Below are 19118 nucleotides of genomic sequence, written 5' to 3' on the forward strand. Positions count from 1 at the left end.
CCACTCTCCCTTCAAGAATTGGCTTTCAGGGCTCACCCCCACCCCGGAGGCTCCCCCTCACTCTCTGGGCTGGGCATGGAGCCTCCCTCCACCCCACCACGTCCTGTCCTCTCTCTTATTGCACCACTTTTCACATCCAGTTGAAACAATCGGGTTCAAGTGTCCTTCTGCGATAGACTGTGAGCGCACTGAGGGCAGGGTCTGTGGCTTCTCCATCTTTGTGTCCCCACTCCCGGGGCCTGGCACTCAGTGATGCTGAGTAAACATCTCTGAACTGAACTACATTATGTGAGACCGAAAACGTCTTTATAGTGGCTCAGTCTGGCCACCAAGGGTGTCTCAGTCAGCGTCCACGGGGCCCCATCCAACTGCGCTCAGTCCGCGCCCGTGACGGAACGGGGAGGGGGCAGGGCCCGGGCGCGCGGGGCTGTGCCTGAGCACAGGGTTTCCGGCAGCCTTGCGGTCCGGCCAGAAGCTTCTCCGAGTTCCTGGGACCCAGCACAGCCTGAGGATACTGAGCCTGCCTTCACTCCAACCTCAAGAGATTGTAGATCAAGGTCAGTTTTTGGTTATTTTAATTGTAAAAACCAAGACATTCATATAAATTAGACCGCTGTGTAAAATAGGATTCGCCCTTCTACTAAAACCCTTCTCCCCACACTCAAAAAGAATATAGAAAAGCCAGCAGAGATAAGAAGTACAAATCAGCATGCGGTCCCTGATGAGAAGTGGCAGGCCAGGTTTCCCTGCTGAAACAGGCCTCACGGCGAGGGCACTCCTGGCCCAGGCGTCTCACCGGAGGTCAGTGACACTTCGAGAAACTGCGCAGTCACAGCTCCCACACCCTCATCCACTGGTTACCAACTGCATGGGTGAGGCAAGGTAACAGGTTCACGCAGCCTGGCGGCTGGGGAGCGGGGAGGGGACGGAGGGCGACAGGCTGCTTGGTCCTCACGTCAAAGCCCAGGGCTGTGGAGCTGTCGGCCCAACGAGATGCAGTGGCTTGTTCAGCCCGGGGTCAGGCTGGGAAAGGGGCTTCTGGGGTGGGGTGGGGGTCACCACTTCTCCAGAGGACAAGGAGAGAAGCGCCAGCGACCCCCGAGGACAGACTCCCTCTCGAGGCCATCTGCATACGGCCCGTAAAGACGAGGACAGCGGACACCTGCCTGCAGTGCTGCGGGTGGGAGCGAGGGGCTCCCGGGCTGTGAGGGGTGAGCAGCCACCCGGAGAGGTGGGGCTAGCATGTCCCTGTGAGAGCAATTCCACCTCCCCCGCTCCTTCTACCCTGTCACATCTCCCCACCCCTCCCCTGCCGCCCCCTCACACCCTGGGACTCAGCGTGAGATGGCTGCGAGCCTGGGGCAGAGATGTCAACGAATTCACACACTGGGCGCGGCTCAGGAAACGGTACCCAGGACAACAGAAGAGAGCCCGCTTTCCTTTGGAAAGTCAGGAGCTGCCTGGGGCTGCTCCCCATCCCAGAGGAACAGCAGGAAAAGGCCTGTGGGGGACGGGGGCAGGGGTGGGGGACAGTGTCAGGAGCACTTCCAGACACACACAGCCAGGGTCCCCCCGAAGTACAGGTACAGGAGGTTCTTCACCTCATGTGTGATCTCAAAGCCGAAGCCTTCGCCAATCACCACGTGCCAGGAGGAGCCGAACTTCTTGTCCATGGTCTCTTTGATCATCTTGGCGGCGCTCTGGAACCAAGAGGATGCTCATCAGAGAGGGAGGTTTCGGGGAGAGAGTGGGCATGAGTCAGCGCCTCTCCGGAAAGCGCAAGTCTTGGCAAGAGAAAGGCCTGTTGCCTGATATCGCTGTTCTGCTTACGGAACCTTCGGACAGGGTTTCCGCACGGGGACCCTCCTGCCAGGGGCTGCCGTTACACAGGGACAGGAAACCAGACGCTACCTCATCAGTCAGAAGACGCTGGCGAGGCGGTAGAGCGGCCTCGGGCCTGACACAGGGCCCTGGGCTGGAGCTCTGGCTCTGCCCTTAGTGCCCGCGTCCAGTGCCAGGGCCACAAGGCTGTTCTCGGCACTCAACAAACACGCGCCCGGAGAGCGCCGCGGACTGCACGGACTACCACCGCCACCACGAGGCGTCAGGCTTCCCCTCAGGGAACAGAAAGGCTTTTCCCCATGGGCCTGGTGGGCTCTGGGACAGAAGCTGGCCTGGCTCCCTCGGCTGCGGCAGCAGCTCCCTCCTTCCCGCGCTCACTCTTTCGAGAAGAGGTCTGGGTGTGGGGCGGAGGCCCGGCCTTTCCGGGGTGAGCCCCGTGCTCAGGCGCCTGCTGGGCACTGGCAGCACCCTCACCCCTGGCCATAGGCTAGGCCACTGGGTGATGAGAAATGGCCTGTGCAAGGTTCAAGAGCTAGTGGGGGCTGGAGATGGGATGTGCACGTGGGCCTCCCCGGCCCAAAGCCTGGGTTCTCACTAGCCAGGGTCGGCCTCATCACTCAAGCTGCCATGACACCGACTTCTTTCTTGCTCACCACCAGGTTGATGAGTGACATCCCTGTGTCGACGCCGATTTGTCGTTATCGCCAGCAGCCAGAACGGTCCTGGCACAGGGACGTGTCTAACATCCTTCTTGCATGGATGAATGGATACATGAATGAGCGCCTGGGCGGGCCTCTGTTCTCCGCGGGGACGGAGCCAAGGGGAAAGGTGCCCTATTCAGCAGCCCGCCTGAGACGGGGAACGTGGGCAGGGGCGTCGCGGAAAGCCCTCTGGCTCTTCTCCCTCTAGGGCTGGTCGTGAGCATCGGATCGGTACCGGAGACAGCACCGGTCTCTCCCCTCACCGGCCTTCCCCACGGTGCGAATCTTCCAAGGAAGGCTCTAGCCTGGTCCCAGCAGAACTCTCTGGGGCTCGCTGTGGGGACTGGGGTCACAGGGGTCACCAAAGACACGAGGGGCCGCCTGCACTGATGGCAATACCTCGTTGTTGTTGGAGAATTTCTCACAGGCCGTGACACACAGCTCCATGGTCTCCACTCGCATCTCCTCTGGCATGTCCGAGTGCTGGAGACAAGGCAGGGGACAAACAGAGAGAGCCTCAGCCTGTGACCTGCCTCCTGGGCTGGCCTCCGTCCCAAGTGTAAGGCACGGACACCGGGGAGCTGCCCGGCACAGCCCAGAGAGATGACCCATCTCCTGACGGAATCATGCTAAGCCTCGCGGGCTCCTAGGCCCCTGTGCGACCAACGTGTTACAGCGACAGGCACGGGCTGAAGGCTGGCCCAGGCGGGAGCCTGCCAGCCACGGGAACGGTTTATCAGTAGCCTCAGAACACAGCTGACGCGCCCAGAAGCCTGAAGAGACGGTGCGGCCCCTCTGGGCGCTCCTTCTCGGGCCACTTTGCTCAAGTGCCTCCTCTTCTGGGCTTCGTCTCCACCCAGCTACCTGCTCTCTAGGGACCCCACCCCGCTCCATGGATTTATGCATCTTCTATGCGGGGAGGGCTCCCACATGTTCATCCTTGGCTCTAACTTCTTTTTTGGGCTCCGGATTCCTATGTCCAACTGCCTACTTGACAACCTCAGATGTCTGAAAGATAACTCTTGATTTTTCCCACAAACCTATTCCTCCGTCTTCCCTCTCTTGGTAATCGACACAGTTTTCTCTCCCAGGCTCAGGACAAAATAAACCCTAGCAGTCACCCTTGGCTTGCTTTCCCTCGTACCCAGCATGCAATGCGCCAGTGAATTCTATTGCTCTACCTTCAAGATCTGTCCAGAATCCTACCATGTCTTGCCACCTCTACTCTGTGACCTGGACCCGGCCACCCACATCTCTCTGGGCCTCTGCAATAGCACCCTGACTGGTCTCCCCACTTCCACCCTGATTCCCTAAAATCCATTCTCCTTCCAACAGCTAGAGTGATCTTTTAGAAATACTAAACGTAAAACGGATCACAGCACTCCCACTCCTCTGCTTAAAGCTCTTTACTGTTCCCCTTTGAACTCAGGATAGAATCCACGTTTCTCACCGTGGCCCCCAGGGCTCTGGGGCCTGGCCCTGCTGTCACGCTGACACTCACGTCCTGCCACCCCCTCAGCACCTGTTCCAGCAACACTGGCCTTCTTGCTGTTCCTCCCAAACGCTTGGCTTACTCAGGCTTTCTGTGCCTGCTGCCTCCCCTGCTTGGGGAGTGTTCTCCCCCAGACTTTCACAAGGCTTGCTCCCTAATTTTATTCAGGTCTCTGATCAGAGAAACCTTTCTAGAAGACATCCTCTATTCGCCAGCCCCTTATACCTGCTTTATTCTTCTTCATAGCACTCATTACCTGAAATTATGTTCTTTAAACCTTTCTTTCATGTGGGCCAGGCCTTTGTCTTGTTCACTCCTACATCCACAGTGCCTAGAACAGTGCCCGATATATATAGCAGGTGGCCTAAATAAGTAATTGTCGAGTGAATGAATGAATGAAAGGATGAATCACTGTTGACCCCTCGGTCTCTAGATCTGGCCAACAGAGCCCTTCTTAACTTCCTCCCACTGCTATTCTGCAGGGGACAAGCTCCCCCTGCCTCTCTCTAAGGCTCTGTGGGGCCTGCTGGCTACCTGCCTCCCTCCTCCAGGGCTTACCCTGACCAGAGGAAAGGTCTGCAGTCGTTTATAATCAGCCTCATCTTTCTTCCCTTCTGTTTCTCCCATGATCCTTCCTCTGTGACCAGGAGGAGAGAGTGGGGCTTTCAGGAGGTGCTGGGACTGGTAATTAAGACACACCCAGGAGATTCAGGAAGCAGGCCCAGTCAGCTTGGTGGGAGCAGAAAATGTCTTTCCCCAAGGGGTGCTGCAGAAAACAGGAAAAACCAGGAGAAACGAGTTGGCTTAAAAACCATACATCGCAAATTAGAAATGTCTCAGTAACAATCTGACACCTCCCCATCTCAACTCCTCTGCATCCTTTCCAAATGGCCAGCAAGTCTGCAGACGGGAGGATGAGTCAACACGAGATGCTGGGACCCAGCTAAGAACACGTTGGTACGATGCTGCAAGCCCACACTGTCATTATCAAGACAAATACTGACTGCGGGCCAGGCTGAGGGTGGAGCCTTGAGCTCGCAATTAACGAACGTAGCTTCTCTGCATGCCCACTATGTACGCAGTCCTTGCTCCCCAGCAGATGTGGTTAGGAAGTGAGATGTCAGGTCACGTTCAACAGCCCTGGGTTTATGGGCAAACAAGTGCCTCCTTCCGCAGGTCCCTGCTCTGTGGGAGGAAGGGGGCCAGCAGTGCTCTGTGCCCTCCCTGGCACACCTGGCAGCCCAGCTCTTCTCATCCACTCCCTCAGGCCACCCGTCTGGCTGGCCCAGGAGTTGGGAGGCTGGGGCATTAGTACCGGTCCTACCGCGCACTAGCTGCATGGCCTGGACCTCATCAGTAACGTGAAGGTAGTCCAATCTATCTCATGGGGCTGTTATGAGAATCAAACGAGACAATGTACGCCAGGCACATGGTAGGCATTCAGTAAATTGTGCTTCCCTCCCTCTGGCTCCTGGGGGAAGCATACAAGGATATGACTGAAAAGTTATAAAGCTAATACACATGTACAGATTTTTTTTTTTTCTTTCCAAATCTAGTTATGGAAAAACAGATGGGGCTTTTTCTAAAGAGATGGGCCTGGATTCTAAAAGACTGGAAGCAGTGCTGGAAATTCTGGTATTTCTCTTTATCCTATAATTCAAAGAACTTTTAATCTCAGAAGTACTACTAATACAAATAAATACACACTGCCATGTCGTTAAGCCCTTTGTAACCATCCTTATTGGCCAAACACAGCCAAATAATATTCCAGCACTTCTCACATTTCCAAATACATTTGCTTTCAGCGCACGACCACCGCACCCTGAAGATGCCTAGCGTAGTAACTAATGGGCAACTAACGGGCAGGTAACAACGAGAGACGTCTCTTGGCTTTCCTGTGGGCCAGACACTGTTCTAAGCGCTCCACGTGTGTTTACTCAGCCCCATGTCACCGACGACCCCACGAGTTAGGGCCCGCATGAATGGAGGGTCGCTCAGCTACTGAGCGGCAAAGCTGGGGTTTGATCTGGGCACGGTCACCCCAACCCCTCCTCACAAGGCCTCCGCACGGCAACGACACGCAGCGGGTGCCCGCACGCCTGACCTCTAGGGCGTGACCACTAGCACGGCTCCTGTGAGTCCAGCGGTGAGAGGAACGTTTGATCTTCCCTTTCGGTGTCTGCTGTTCCGATGCTAACTTGACCCTTGTTTGGCCAAGCCTTGAGCTTTCCGTGCACTTTTTCTGGGCTGTGCTCTCGAGCTTATCCCACTCTCTGATGCTGCAGAAGTCCTCAGCGCCACTCCATGTGCTCGGCTCCCTCGAGCGGGGCTGGAAGCCTGGCACCGACCCCACGCCCCACAGCATGGGTATGTTCTGATTTCCCAGCGGAGAGACAGCCCGTACCTCAGCGTCCTGGGCATTTGTACCACTCAGATATTAGCAGTTTCTGTTTGTCTCTATATATAAGCCTGCAAATTACCAAGTACAATCTCATTGTACTCTCTGCTGAAGTGTCTTATTTCACAAAAGCCAGTGAACCATTTCGTCCTTTCTCGTTAATGTTAGGGTCCCATTGCACCCTGTCCCCCAGCTGTCTCCGGTAAAGGCCACTTTATTGCCTCCTCTTCCACATCACCAAGGGGTGACGGAAGGTGCGGGGCCACACTGATGATAAAAGAATAAGGGCTTTAAGCTTCCATTGCCTCCTGAGGTTTTCAAGTGGGAACAACTTACAATGCTGAAGCAGCTGCGTAGGGCCCTTCCACCTGAATATTTCAACTCAATCCAATTCATCCTCTGGGCTAAAAAGCGCTAGCGTGGAGGGGAGCTCGGTGGCAACTGTGCATACGTGTGCCCTCGGGGAGGTCAGGGTCTGTGACCGCTGCCTGGACTCTGCTTCAACACATAGAATCCTGATGAAACAAGACTTCAGAGGTATTACCAAAGCCCATTCTTCAGGAACAAAGTGGAAAAGCCACTGGGACAATTTTTTTTAGAGGGGACATCACCTTGTAAAGAAGAGAAAGTACAGGATCACGAGGCGGAATATTAAGGCTGGAATACTAGCTCTGTAACTGAAATCAATTCTGCCCTCTTCCTTGCTCTGCAGCCTTGGGCAAGTAATTTAACCTCCTGAGTCTTGGTTTCCTCCGTGAAATGGGATAATCCCACCTTCTCATTCTCAGAGAGCTGTCGAGAGCACCAGGTAGATGCACGTGAGCGTTTTGAAATCGCGGAGCTCTCTACGCTCAGCATCACACTGCCCCTACAGCCACCATGTTATCAGCCAGCACTTCGTCAATATCATTCAACCACATTTATTCAGGACCACAATTGCAAATACTTTTCCTACCCACTGCACGTACTCCTGGGGATCCAAAAGGAATGAGACTCACAGAATGCAAAGGAACAGTTATAGATGATGTGTTTCCAAATCCAGAGAGGTAGGAGAATTTTTTATGATGCTGTATCATTATAGTACAGCTACAGTCATTCAGCCACGATTTTAAAACCCTGCCGATAGAATGCTACCGAAAATAGCAGAACTAGAGGTTTTAATAACCTTATAAATCTTCCATGCAAATGAGTGTGTGCCTGACAGGATCAGGCCAGGAAGAAGTTGCGTCAGGTCTAAAAGAGAGCCCTTTAATAATGTAAGTGTGCCCCTGGCCAGGGCACTTGAATCTCCTGGGTACCAGAGCTTGACCGTCCCGGGGCCTGTCCTGGCGCACAGAGCCAGTGGCAGCCTTGCTCCCTCTCTGCCCTTTATTCCCCTCCCTAACCAAGGGCCCCTCTGGAGCTTTACACAGCCTCGCCCATGTCTGATGCGAGGCTTCTCCTAGGCAACAGGAGGCAGAGGCAGGGCTCTCCATCTTATCCTCTTGTCAAAGCCTGTGCCCCTTGTTCTTCTGTGGCAATGACCTCAGTCACTATTTATTATTTTGCTTTTGAAGTGTTTGGGAAGAATCCTTAAGAGGGTTACGGGATGTGGGAAGGAGGAAGGAAAACTGAATGAATTCTGGGAAATAAGGCCAAAAGTGTCAGCCAGCACCCCGACCGCCCACCCCAAGCCACTCAGCGCCTGGAACACGCTTGGCTCGTGGACCACGGCTCGCCACCCCTTTACCACCTTCCAGCATCCGAGAGGTGGGAGGACACGCTTGGCGCACGGCATCGTGCTCCGCAGGCAGGTCTGACTTCACACCTCGGTCTGTCTCGGGTAAGTGTTTACATCTCTAGGCCTTGGTTTTCTCATCTGGAAACTGGGCCTAAGAATAGACTCTGCCTCACAGTAAATGTCAGCTCTTGCTACTGGTGTGGAAGGAAGGGGAAGTGCAATGCCCTTGTTCATATCCCAGCCAACTAAACAGCTAAATGCTAGGCCAAACAAACCAACACTCACCGAGTCCCCCCCGGTGCTGTTAGTACTGAAGCAGGAAGGACTCACAAGGAAATCTGGTAAACACAGTTGGGCCGGGGGCTGTGGTGTGGTGACACCGCGCTTTCACACTTACTGCCTCATTTCATCCCGTAACAACCTGTGAGGGCAGCACCCGCTCCCAGTTCTCAGACAAGACACTGGGGCTCAGAGAGGTTTGGGGGCTGGCCTGTGGGCACACAGCCAGCAATGACAGAGCCAGGAGCGGAGCCCATGTCTCTTCTTCTGACGCTACCTTCTGTGCTTGCTTTCCTGTCACAAGCAAGTAGGAAACAAGACAGTAACACAAACAATGTCAAACCTCGGCAGCCACTGGTCCAGCCCCCTGTCCAGGCAGGCCTCCGACTTCCAGCCGTATCGGGGCTACACACACACTCGGCACCTTGGTTATCCTCCTGCCTTTCCCTGACACGTCCGCCCTCTGCCTTCTGGCAAACAAAGGGCAAAGCTCGTAAGGTGAGGAGAAAGGAACCTAAGGACTTGAGAGCGTTCGTCTAAGATGTCAGTGGTGACGTCAGGAAACAACATGGAAGATGTGGATTCCACAATCAGTTTAAAATGCACCTGGGACTTCCCTGGTGGCGCACTGGTTAAGAATCTGCCTGCCAGTGCAGGGGACACGGGTTCGATCCCTGGTCCGGGAAGATCCCACATGCCGAGGAGCAACTAAGCCCGCGCGCCACAACTACTGAAGCCCGCGCGCCTAGAGCCCGTGCTCCACAAGAGAAGCCACCGCAATGAGAAGCCCGTGCACCGCCAGAAAGAGTAGCCCCCGCTCGCCGCAACTAGAGAAAGCCTGCGCACAGCAACAAAGACCCAACGCAGCCAAAAGTAAATAAATAAATAAATGAATAAATTTATTTTAAAAAATGCATCATCTACTATAAAAGAAAGTTTTAAGAGTAAGAAAGAGACGATCGCAGGATAAAGAACAGTCCTGCTCAAGAAAAGAGTTACCTTTCATGCACACAAAGCCTTTTTTTTTTCACATCACCCTTCTTTTTTCTCATTTCACTGAGGTCCAGTGAAAACTTCTGATGTGTCTTAAACCAGGGGGAGGGAAGGAAAGAAAGAGGGAGAGAGGAAGCGAGAAAGATGAGGAGGTAGAGAGCAAGACATTTTCTTTATGTATAAGGTGATGCAATAAACAACACTGACTCATGTGGTACACCCTCACGGACATACCCAAATCCAAACGTTTTTGTCAGGATACAAAGTACAACAAAAAGCCATAACTATCACAGACATCAGCTCCACAGGAGAACAGATGCTCACTACAGACAGCGGATTCCACAGTCTCCCACCCCCCACCTTCCCACCTACCCCCTCCTTTCCCACTCAAGAGAACAGATTTGAACGTAAGGGACCGAGAATGACGTTATCACAGAAATGAGTTGGAGTTAGCCCTGATTTACTTTTTTAAAAAATCAGTCACAATCGCTAACTATTGGTGACATCTCACAACCAGTCACGACTCAGCAGTGCTTCGTGAGTCCAGACAATCACCTGGGGCTGAACGACTTGCTCTGTTCTCCTGGACACCAAGAGCACCAAGTCCAATGTGTGACACATGGCAGAAGCCCAACAAATATCTAAACTGTAATTAAATTATATTTCATTTGCCCCCTGGGAAGGGAGAGGACCTATCAAATCCATTCAATAACATTTATTAAGCACTGACCCTGAACAAGACAACAGGATGGGTGTTCATTTACTCCCCCTAAGAACTCTGTCAGATGGGCACTATTATCCCTACTTCTCTGATGAACACTCAGGCTGAGAAAAGCAAAGTGACTTTCCACCCGGCTAATAAACGGAGGAGCTAGGATTCAATCAGCTATATATGACTTCAGGATTAAGCTTTTTCAACTACTCTGCTATAAACAAGAGACGGTCTCTGCTTTCAAGGAGGATACAATCCAATATGACAGACCCACACACATAAGGAATTAACTATGGTTCATGGCAGAAAGCAGTAAGTGCCACAAGTAAGTGCAAAGATAGAGGAAATAGGAGAATGCTGGAGGCGGCCAGAGGACAGCAAGAAAAGCTTGGTGGTAGGGGCAGCATTTGAGTCAGACCTTAAAAGGTGAGTGGGAATCCTGATGGGTGGGCAGGGTGAGCAAAGGCCTTCCAGGCAGAGAGATGAACAAACACAGTGATGTAAAGCAGAAAGCTCAAAGCGTTTTCTGGGAAAGTCCAACAGTCCAATTTGGCCTGAGGACAGAACTTGGCAAGGGAGAAAAGAGAAAGTAGGCTGGGAAGAAAGACTGGGGTCAGGTTGTGGATATACAGCAGGGCCCTAAGACCCAGGCTTAAGAAGTATGGATACTGGGGTCAGGTTGTGGATATACAGCAGGGCCCTAAGACCCAGGCTGAAGAAGTATGGATATTTTTAGTGGAGAAAGAGAAGCCCTTTGGAAGTGTCTTGGGGGCTGGTGACATGGTTGTGTTTTGGGGCAATTATTCTGATGGGCTGGGTTAACAGGAGGAGAGACTGGAGGTAGGAACACCAGTTAGGAAGCTACAGCAATGGCCCGGGTGACAGGCATTAAAAACTTGAACCAGGACGGTGGCTTTAGGCATAGAGAGAATGTGAGACCCTTGCAGAGACACAATCAAAGACTTGACACTGCCTAAGTGGGATGGGCGTGGCAGAGTGACGGAGGATGCCCCAGGAGGATGGTGATGCCACTGAGACAAACAGGGGAAGTCAGGTAGAACAGATGGATAGATAAAGACGCGGGCTGGTCTGATTTTTGAACTCCTGAGTTTAAGCTGTTGGTGAGATACGCAAATGGAGATGTTTCATCAGGAGCCGGGAATCATGGAATAATGGATTATCAGGGCAGGAGGGAAGCCATCAAGGCCAAGCACCACATCAATATATCAATCTCTACTCCAACCCCCACTCCCAAAGTCTCTCTAACCACGGAAGCCCAGGAGAAAGATCAGAGCTAGAGATGTGGATTTGTAGGAGAAACGGAGAAATGACAGCTGACCATAAGGGAGCTGGTGACACTTCTCAGACGGGGAAAATGTGTGGAAATAAGAGACAAAGGAAGGAAGTTCATATTATCCTCAGAATCCCCAAAGGAGATGTGCTGCAGGTTCCTAATTCTATATATACTCAGACTGGACTCCAGAGAGATTAGGTAACTTGCTAGGGTCCTGTAATTGGGAATCCAAATTAGGTTTGCCAAGTCCTTTTCACTACACCCGAAACTTCCCGAAAGGACCACATCGTCAGGGAAGCCTACAGTTGGGTCAAAGAATCACATCTTAGAACGTCAGCGTCAAAGAGACCTTAGAGATCATTCAACCTAACTTCCCGTTTACAAATAGGGAAACTGAGGCCAAAAAGGGAAATGACCAGCCTCGAGTCCCAGCACGTCGTCAACTGCCCAAGTCAAGCGGTCTGGGGGGAGGCTATGGCGACCACCGGCCCACCCGCGGGAGGAGGGGGTTACCCTGCGAAAGATAGGGGATCAAGGCGCGAGGAGGAGTTGGGTTAGGGAGGACGGCGGATCGTGAAGCTGGAGGGGACCTCGGGAGGGTAGGGAGGGGCGGCCTGCAGAGTCGCGACGGCGAAACTGTCTCGACAGAGCTCGCAGGTCCCCGAAGTGGTGGTGGAGGAAAATGGGGGTTGGGAGGACCTGGAACTGGGGACCAACAGGCAGGAGGCTGAGGTGGGGCCTCCGCGGTGGGCGAGGCCCCGCCCGCCCCGCAATGCCTCCCGGCCCCACTTCGGGCCGGCCCTCCCCGCCCGGCTGCCCACCGCTCCCCCGGGCCTCACCTGCTCCCGCGGGGGCCGGAGCCAGGGCCTCAGCGAGCGCACCCCCGCCAGCGTTGTCAAGGAGGGAAACAAGAGTGTCTTAGCAACAGCAAGGAAGTCTTGCCCCCTCACCGGACATTGGCGGAACTTTTACTTCTTATTGGTCAATAAAAACGTCAATCAATGTCGAAGGGCCCACAACGTAGAGATTTGGCGGAAAGGGGCGTGGCTTAGAGGTTGGGTAGGTGGGGCTTCACTTATAGTTGTCTTAAGTGGGCCTGAGGAGCCGGGCACCTTAAGAAGTTCTCATTTTAGAGAAACTTTGAAAAGCAGTATTGCCTGGGGAGTTCCTTTTAGTCATTCGAAATAACAAATGCAATTTGTCGGTGTCGTGACCCTAAGATGCCACTTTATTGGGATCTCAAAAGCCTAATATCAAGAAGCATTATGTAGGGCTTTTACAATGAGTATCGCACCTGATTCTCACCACAATGAGATGTGGTTACGAATACTATTCGAATAGTATTCGTAACCACATCCATCTGAACTAAGGTTCAGAGAGGTTAAGTAGCTTGGAAAAGGGAAAAATCAAGGTTGGGTTCCTGGAGAAGGAACCCAGGGGCTCTTGCACAGCAGCACATCCTCTTATAGTTGCCTAGTCCTAGCCCGTGGGAGACATTGTACCATCTGACCCAAAGATACCATTGTCCAGAGCCTGCCGCTTCTTTCCCTTAGGAGAAATTAATCTGAACATATGAGTACAACTAGGGAGAAGGGAAAGGGGGGAGGGGAGAAGAACCTGCAGATTCAATTATTTGATTGGTGGATCAAAGGGTCAGTGGGGTGCTCCATATTTTAACCATTTACCCTATCATGATGGGTCCTTAGGGTGGAACCCCACTTCACATTCACTGGCGTTTACTGGGAACTCAGCCCCGGCCAGGTGCTGATGATTCAGAGGGGAGTAAGGTGAGGGCCTTGGTCCCAGAGAATGCACAGTCCAGTGTGGGGAAAGTCATGTCAACAAATAGATAGAGAGTAATTCATTCTACCTGTGCTCTGGTAGAGGCGTGGGCCAGGTGCCGGTTCTCTCCGAGGAGGGAGGAACTAGCTCTCGGAACAGGTGGTGCTTGAGTTGGCTGAGTCTAAGATGACCAGCGGCTAGGAGGGTGCACACAGTTCACCGGGGAACTGCTGGTGGCTCCATGAGGCCTGGGTAGACGATGAATGTGGTGCAAGTGGGAAGGGGGATGGTGAAGACAGTGGGAGTGAAGATGCAGAGGGAAGCAGGGTTTTGAACGCCAGGTTCAGAGAAGTGAGGCGAGAGTGGGGGCAAGTAGCTGCTGGAGGGTTTTAAGTAGGGCAGAAACATGGGCAGATTTGGGTTATGGAAAGATCACTTGGATGGAGACGATGGTGGACTGGATTTGGAATGGGTAGGTGAAGGCAGGTACAGCAGGTTTAGCTTTGAGACTTGGAAGCTTGAGGTGCGCCAGGCCTTTGCCGATTCCCAACTTGCCTCCCTGGTGTGTTCTGAGGGTCCACGGGACGTGTGACTCAGCCTCCAGATTTCCTCAATCCTCTTTGCCAAGTTTCTCCAAGAGATGGAAGGTGGCCTTTGAGGGGGATGAAGCTCTTGCTTCCGCCTCTGATCCAAACTTCTCCCAAAAGGGGTCCATATTTGCTGTCTTCTCTTTCTCACCTCCCATTCATTCTTCAGCCCACTGCAATCTGGCTTCCACTCCCACGACACCACCAAAATTCCCTCTTCCATGGTTACCAGTGACCTCCTGAAGAGTAGAATCCAATAGACCCTTTTAGTCTTTATCTTAGTGGACCCATCCCCCTGCTGGCATAAATCTGTCGACTACACCCATCTACCTGAAATTATCCACCCCAAAGATAGTGCCTGCAGAACTCTTTACAATGCAGATTCCAAGGCCCGAAAGTATCAGAATAGTGAAGGGCAGTAATCTGTATTTTTCACAAGCACCCCTGGTGCGCACTCACCATTGAGAATCACTGCTCTATCCTAACACCTGGGGCACCTCATTCTCCTGGGTCTCCTCAAAACTCTCTTCCTTTCTGGCTCCTTCTTCCTTTGATCTCTGTGCCCACCTTGACCCTCCTCTTATCAATGGTCTCAAATTCCTTCCTACCCTAGGTCACCTCCCCATCAGCAAGAGTTTCCCTTGGTCATGCTGCCTAGAGTATTTACTGGAATTGAGGCTTGCGTGTGTATTTTGGAAAACCTCTCTGGTGATTCCAAACACTCTTCCAGGGAGTTATGCCACCCCACACACATCTTGTTGAGAATTGCCACCTTAAGGACTGTCCTTTGGGGATCTCATCCACTCCCACGGTTCCATTGTCAATGTCCTTGTAGATTCTGATGGCTCCTGTGTTTCTCTCTCCAGATTAGGCCTCTCACTGGAGCTACAGGCCTAAATATCCAAATGCCCCCTGGCCATCTCCACCAGAATGTCCCACAAACCCTTCAAACTCCGTGTCCCAAAGTGAATCCATCTTCCTCCAACTTGCTCTCTTGCATCCCTGTCTCAATAAATGGCACCACCACCACCTGCAGTTGCCTCCATCAGAAATCAGGGAATCTTGTCCTTCCCGCTTCCCCCTACCGTCACCCACCTCAAATCAATCACAAGCCTGCTGATTCTAACTCCTATGTCCTGATTACAGCCCCTTCTGGCCATCTTCATGGCACTCCTCGTGTGCACAGCGCCATGATCCCACCTGTATTATTGCCAATAACTTCCTAATAGGACTACCTGACCGCAGTCTTGCCCTTCTCTAATTCACCCTCTATACCACAGTCAATGCGATACTTCTAAAACCCAAATTTCACCACTGCATTCCTCTCTTTAACAACTGCTTCCCTCCCTCCACAGTTCCCCAGCGCCCACCAAGTGACATCCAGATGCCACGACCTGGCATTCAAGCCTGTGGCATGGCCCGTGGGCACCTCCATCTCCTTGCCTCTCCTTCCCCTGTGTTTATGTTCCAGCCACTCCAGCTCTCGTGGCTCTCCACACACTCTACACTGTTCCTCACCTCCCTGCATTTGCTCACGCATCCTCTCTGCCCACATTCTTCCTCTGCCCGTCCCTCCTTTTTTGGCTATAGGAGCCCATACTCTTTTGGTCTTAGCTTGCACACGTTGGGATTCCACCACTTACAACCAGAAAAGTCCTTTGTACTCCCGTCTCATCTGGTGCATGTTCCTGCCACTGCTCTTCTCCACTGTTTTGTACTTGAGTTTAATTCTCCGTCTTCCCCTGTGAGCTCCTTGAGAGCAAGGACTTTGTCTTATTCACGTCTCCATCTCTGTGCTTCACACAGGATCCAGCAGAGAGTAGGGGCTTTGTAAATGTTTCATGAATAACTATATGAATAAATGAATGGGGGGGATAGGATCCTACCCTACTTCTTCAGACTCAGCTCTTGTCGGTCCCCAGGATTCAACCTACATTCTAGCTACACCTCTTCATGCACTGCTCCTGCTGTTTGGAGTGGTTAATGGTGGACACCCTGGAATCAGTTAGCAACTGCATCAGCTGCAAGTAGTAGATATTGGAGGGACAGTGACCTAAAATGACGTAAATTTATTATCTTACAGTTCTGGAGTCAGAAGTCTGAAATGGGTCTCAGCAGCCTAAAATCAAGGTATCCCCAGGCCTGCGTTCCTTCCTGAGGCTCTAAGGAAGGCTATTTCTTTCCCTTTTTCAGTTTCTAAACACTTCCTGCCTTCTTCTGACACTGACTCTTCAGCCTCTTTCATATCTAAGGACCCTTGTGATTACCTTGGGCCCAATCAGATAATCCTAGTTAATCTCTTTATCTCATGGTCATCTGATTAACAACATTAATTCCATCTGCAACCGTATTTCCCTTTGCCACGTGACAACATATTCACAAGTCCTGGGGATCAGGAAGTAGACATCTTTGGTGGGGGGAGGAGGGCATTATTTTACTTACTATAGTCAGTATGGGTAAAATTTTCACATGTAATTGAAAAGAGTGTCTATTCTGTAGTTGCTCTGTTAGGTCAACTTTGTTTATCATTTTGTTCAGATGTTCTGTACTCATGCTGAATTGTTTTTCTTCTGCTAGCCCTATACATTATTGAGATAGGTGTGTTCAAATATCCCACTACAATTACAGACTTGTCAACTTTTCCTTTGTTTCTATCAATTTTTACTTTATATAATTATGCTGTGTTAATACACACATACAAATTTATAATTGTTATATCTTCCTAAGAGACTGACTCTTTATCATCATGAAATGTGTCTTTTATCTCTAGCAGTGATTCTTGTCTTAAAGTCTACTTTGAACTAAGTATAGCTACACCAACCTTCTTTGAATTAGTGTTTGCATGGTATATATTTTTCTACCCTTTTAATTTCAACCTTCCTACAGACTTATTTTAAAGTCCAGTTCAACAATATTAATATTTTCATTGGAATATGTATCTTTTAATATTTAATGTAATTACCCACTGACATTAAATTTAGGTTTAAATCAATCACCTCACTATTTTCTACTTATCCCTCCCTTTCTGGGTTCCTTATTTCCCCCTTTTTTGGCCTTCTTTGGATTTTTATTATTCTATTTCTTTCTCCTGTAGTAACTGGTTAGTTACATATTCTTTTACAGTCTTTTTAGCGACTACCCTAGGAAAATTCAATATCGATCCTAGACTTGTTAAACTCTAATGTAAAATTAATACTTTTACTACTTCCAGGACCCTGCAGGGACATTAGAATATTTTAATTGCCTTTACCTCTTCCCACTTTTTAATTCTGTTGCTGCCATGAATTTCAAAGTTCACAGACATAATTTTTTTCCAATCAATATTAAGTTAGATTTAGCCACATATTCACCCTTTCCTTTGTTCTTCACTGGAATTTCCATACTTCCTTTCAGGACCTTTTGCCCTTCTCCCTAAAGAATTTCCTTTAGTCTGTCCTTTAAGAGAAGCTCTGTTGGTAACAAAAAACTTTGGTAATAACTATTCTGTTTTTCCTTTGTCTGAAAACATCTTTACATCCTCCTCATTTCTGAAGGGTCTTCAATGAATATAGAGTTCTAGGGTGGCAGTCATTTCCTTTCAGCACTTTGAAGATGTCATTTTATTGTCTTCCTTTTTCCATTCCTTCTATTGAGAAGTTAGCGGTTGTTCTGGTCATCCATCCTTGGAAGGTAATGCATCTTTTCTCTCTGAGACCATTTAAGAATTTTTCCTTGTCTTTGATTTGCAGCTCTTTCACTATCAGAGTCCTAGTTATGGTTCTGTTCGCACTTCTCATTCTTGAAGTTCCCTGAGACTCTTGAATCTCTGGCTTAATGTCTTTCAATGGTTTTTGGAAAATTCTCATTGTCTATTCAAATATTATTTCTGCCCTATTTGCTCTCTCCATTTCTGGGGCTCCTTACATGTTAGATTTTTTCATTATGTCCCATATTAATCTTTTTAAAAAAATATCTTTATTGGAGTATAATTGCTTTACAATGTTGTGTTAGTTTCTGATGTAAAACAAAGTGACTCAGCTATATGTATACATATATCCCCATATCCCCTCCCTCTTGAGCCTCCCTCCCACCCTCCCGCCCCTCTAGGTTGTCACAAAGCGTCGAGCTGATCTCCCTGTGCTATGTGGCTGCTTCCCACTAGCCGTCCACTTTACATTTGGTAGTGTATATATGTCAATGCTACTCTCTCACTTCGTCTCAGCTTCCCCTTACCCGCCATGTCCTCAAGTCCATTCTCTACGTCTGCGTCTTTATTCCTGCCCTGCCACTAGGTTCATCAGTACCGTTTTTTTTAAGATTCCATGTATATGCATCAGCATAAGGTATTTGTTTTTCTCTTTCTGACTTACTTCACTCTGTATGACAGACTCTAGGTCCATCCACCTCATTACAATAACTCAATTTCATTCCTTTTTATGGCTATGTAATATTCCATTGTATATATGTGCCACATCTTCTTTATCCATTCACCTGTTGATGGACACTTAGGTTATTTCCATGTCCTGGCTATTGTAAATAGTGCTGTAGTGAACATTGTGGTACATGTCTCTTTTTGAATTATGGTTTTCTCAGGGTACATGCCCAGTAGTGGGATTGCTGGGTCATATGGTAGTTCTATTTTTAGTTTTTTAAGGAACATCCATACAGTTCTCCATAGTGGCTGTATCAGTTTACATTCCCACCAGCAGTGCAGGAGGGCTCCCTTTTCTCCACACCCTCTCCAGCATTTATTGTTTCTAGATTTTTTGATGATGGCCATTGTGACTGGTGTGAGGTGATACCTCATTGAGGTTTTGATTTGCATTTCTCTAATGATTAGCGATGTTGAACATCTTTTCACGTGTTTGTTGGCAATCTGTATGTCTTCTTTGGAAAAATGTCTATTTAGGTCTTCTGCCCATTTTTGAATTGGGTTTTTTGTTTTTTGATATTGAGTTGCATGAGCTGCTTGTATATTTTGAGATTAATCCTTTGTCAGTGGCTTCGTTTGCAAATATTTTCTCCCATTCTGAGGGTTGTCTTTTTGTCTTGTTTATGGTTTCCTTTGCTGTAGGTCCCATTTGTTTATTTTTGTTTTTATTTCCATTACTCTAAGAGGTGGGTCAAAAAGGATCTTGCTGTGTGTGATTTATGTCATAGAGTGTTCTGCCTATGTTTTCCTCTAAGAGTTTTATAGTGTCTAGCCTTACATTTACTTTTTTAAAAAAGATTTAATTTTACTTATTTTTGGCTGCATTGAGTCTTTGTTGCTGCACACGGGCTTTCTGTATTTGCAGAGGGCAGGGGCTACTCTTCGTTGCGGTGAGCGGGCTTCTCCT

At 50.0% G+C, this 19118-nt stretch overlaps 1 protein-coding gene across 4 annotated transcripts; it reads right to left on the reverse strand.

Annotated features, from left to right (window-relative positions):
- Window positions 1–558: 558 nt before the first annotated feature.
- On the reverse strand, window positions 559–12376 carry DNAL4 (dynein axonemal light chain 4). 4 transcript variants are annotated; one of them, XM_022596952.2, is made up of 5 exons: window positions 12271–12376; window positions 4594–4801; window positions 2943–3026; window positions 1602–1700; window positions 559–977 (listed from the first exon to the last, which is right to left on the reverse strand). In XM_022596952.2, exons 2-5 carry the CDS (start codon window positions 4660–4662, stop codon window positions 957–959), a joined length of 273 nt encoding a protein of 90 aa, XP_022452660.1. In that variant the 5' UTR covers window positions 4663–4801; window positions 12271–12376; the 3' UTR covers window positions 559–956. The 4 variants fall into 4 exon arrangements, with proteins under 4 accessions (XP_022452660.1, XP_022452657.1, XP_089777459.1 ...); XM_022596949.2 differs by having other exon boundaries at window positions 559–1501; XM_089921333.1 differs by lacking the exon at window positions 12271–12376 and having other exon boundaries at window positions 559–1501; window positions 2496–3026; window positions 4594–4633.
- Between the last annotated feature and the right edge of the window lie 6742 nt (window positions 12377–19118).

The sequence above is a fragment of the Delphinapterus leucas genome, chromosome 11 (assembly GCF_059928025.1).
Source record: "Delphinapterus leucas isolate spDelLeu-1000000601 "Yukka" chromosome 11, BTC_Dleu_Yukka2, whole genome shotgun sequence".
Lineage (NCBI taxonomy): Eukaryota > Metazoa > Chordata > Mammalia > Artiodactyla > Monodontidae > Delphinapterus > Delphinapterus leucas.

Bases quoted from the DNA above. Each gene is read 5' to 3' on its own strand.
- DNAL4 (XM_022596949.2), bottom strand. From the start codon at position 4,662: ATGGGAGAAACAGAAGGGAAGAAAGATGAGGCTGATTATAAACGACTG. The intron at 3,027-4,593 runs GTAAGCCCTGGA...CCTTGTCTCCAG, and splicing joins AGACCTTTCCTCTGGTCAGG to CACTCGGACATGCCAGAGGA. The intron at 1,701-2,942 runs GTATTGCCATCA...TCTTGGTTCCAG, and splicing joins AATTCTCCAACAACAACGAG to AGCGCCGCCAAGATGATCAA.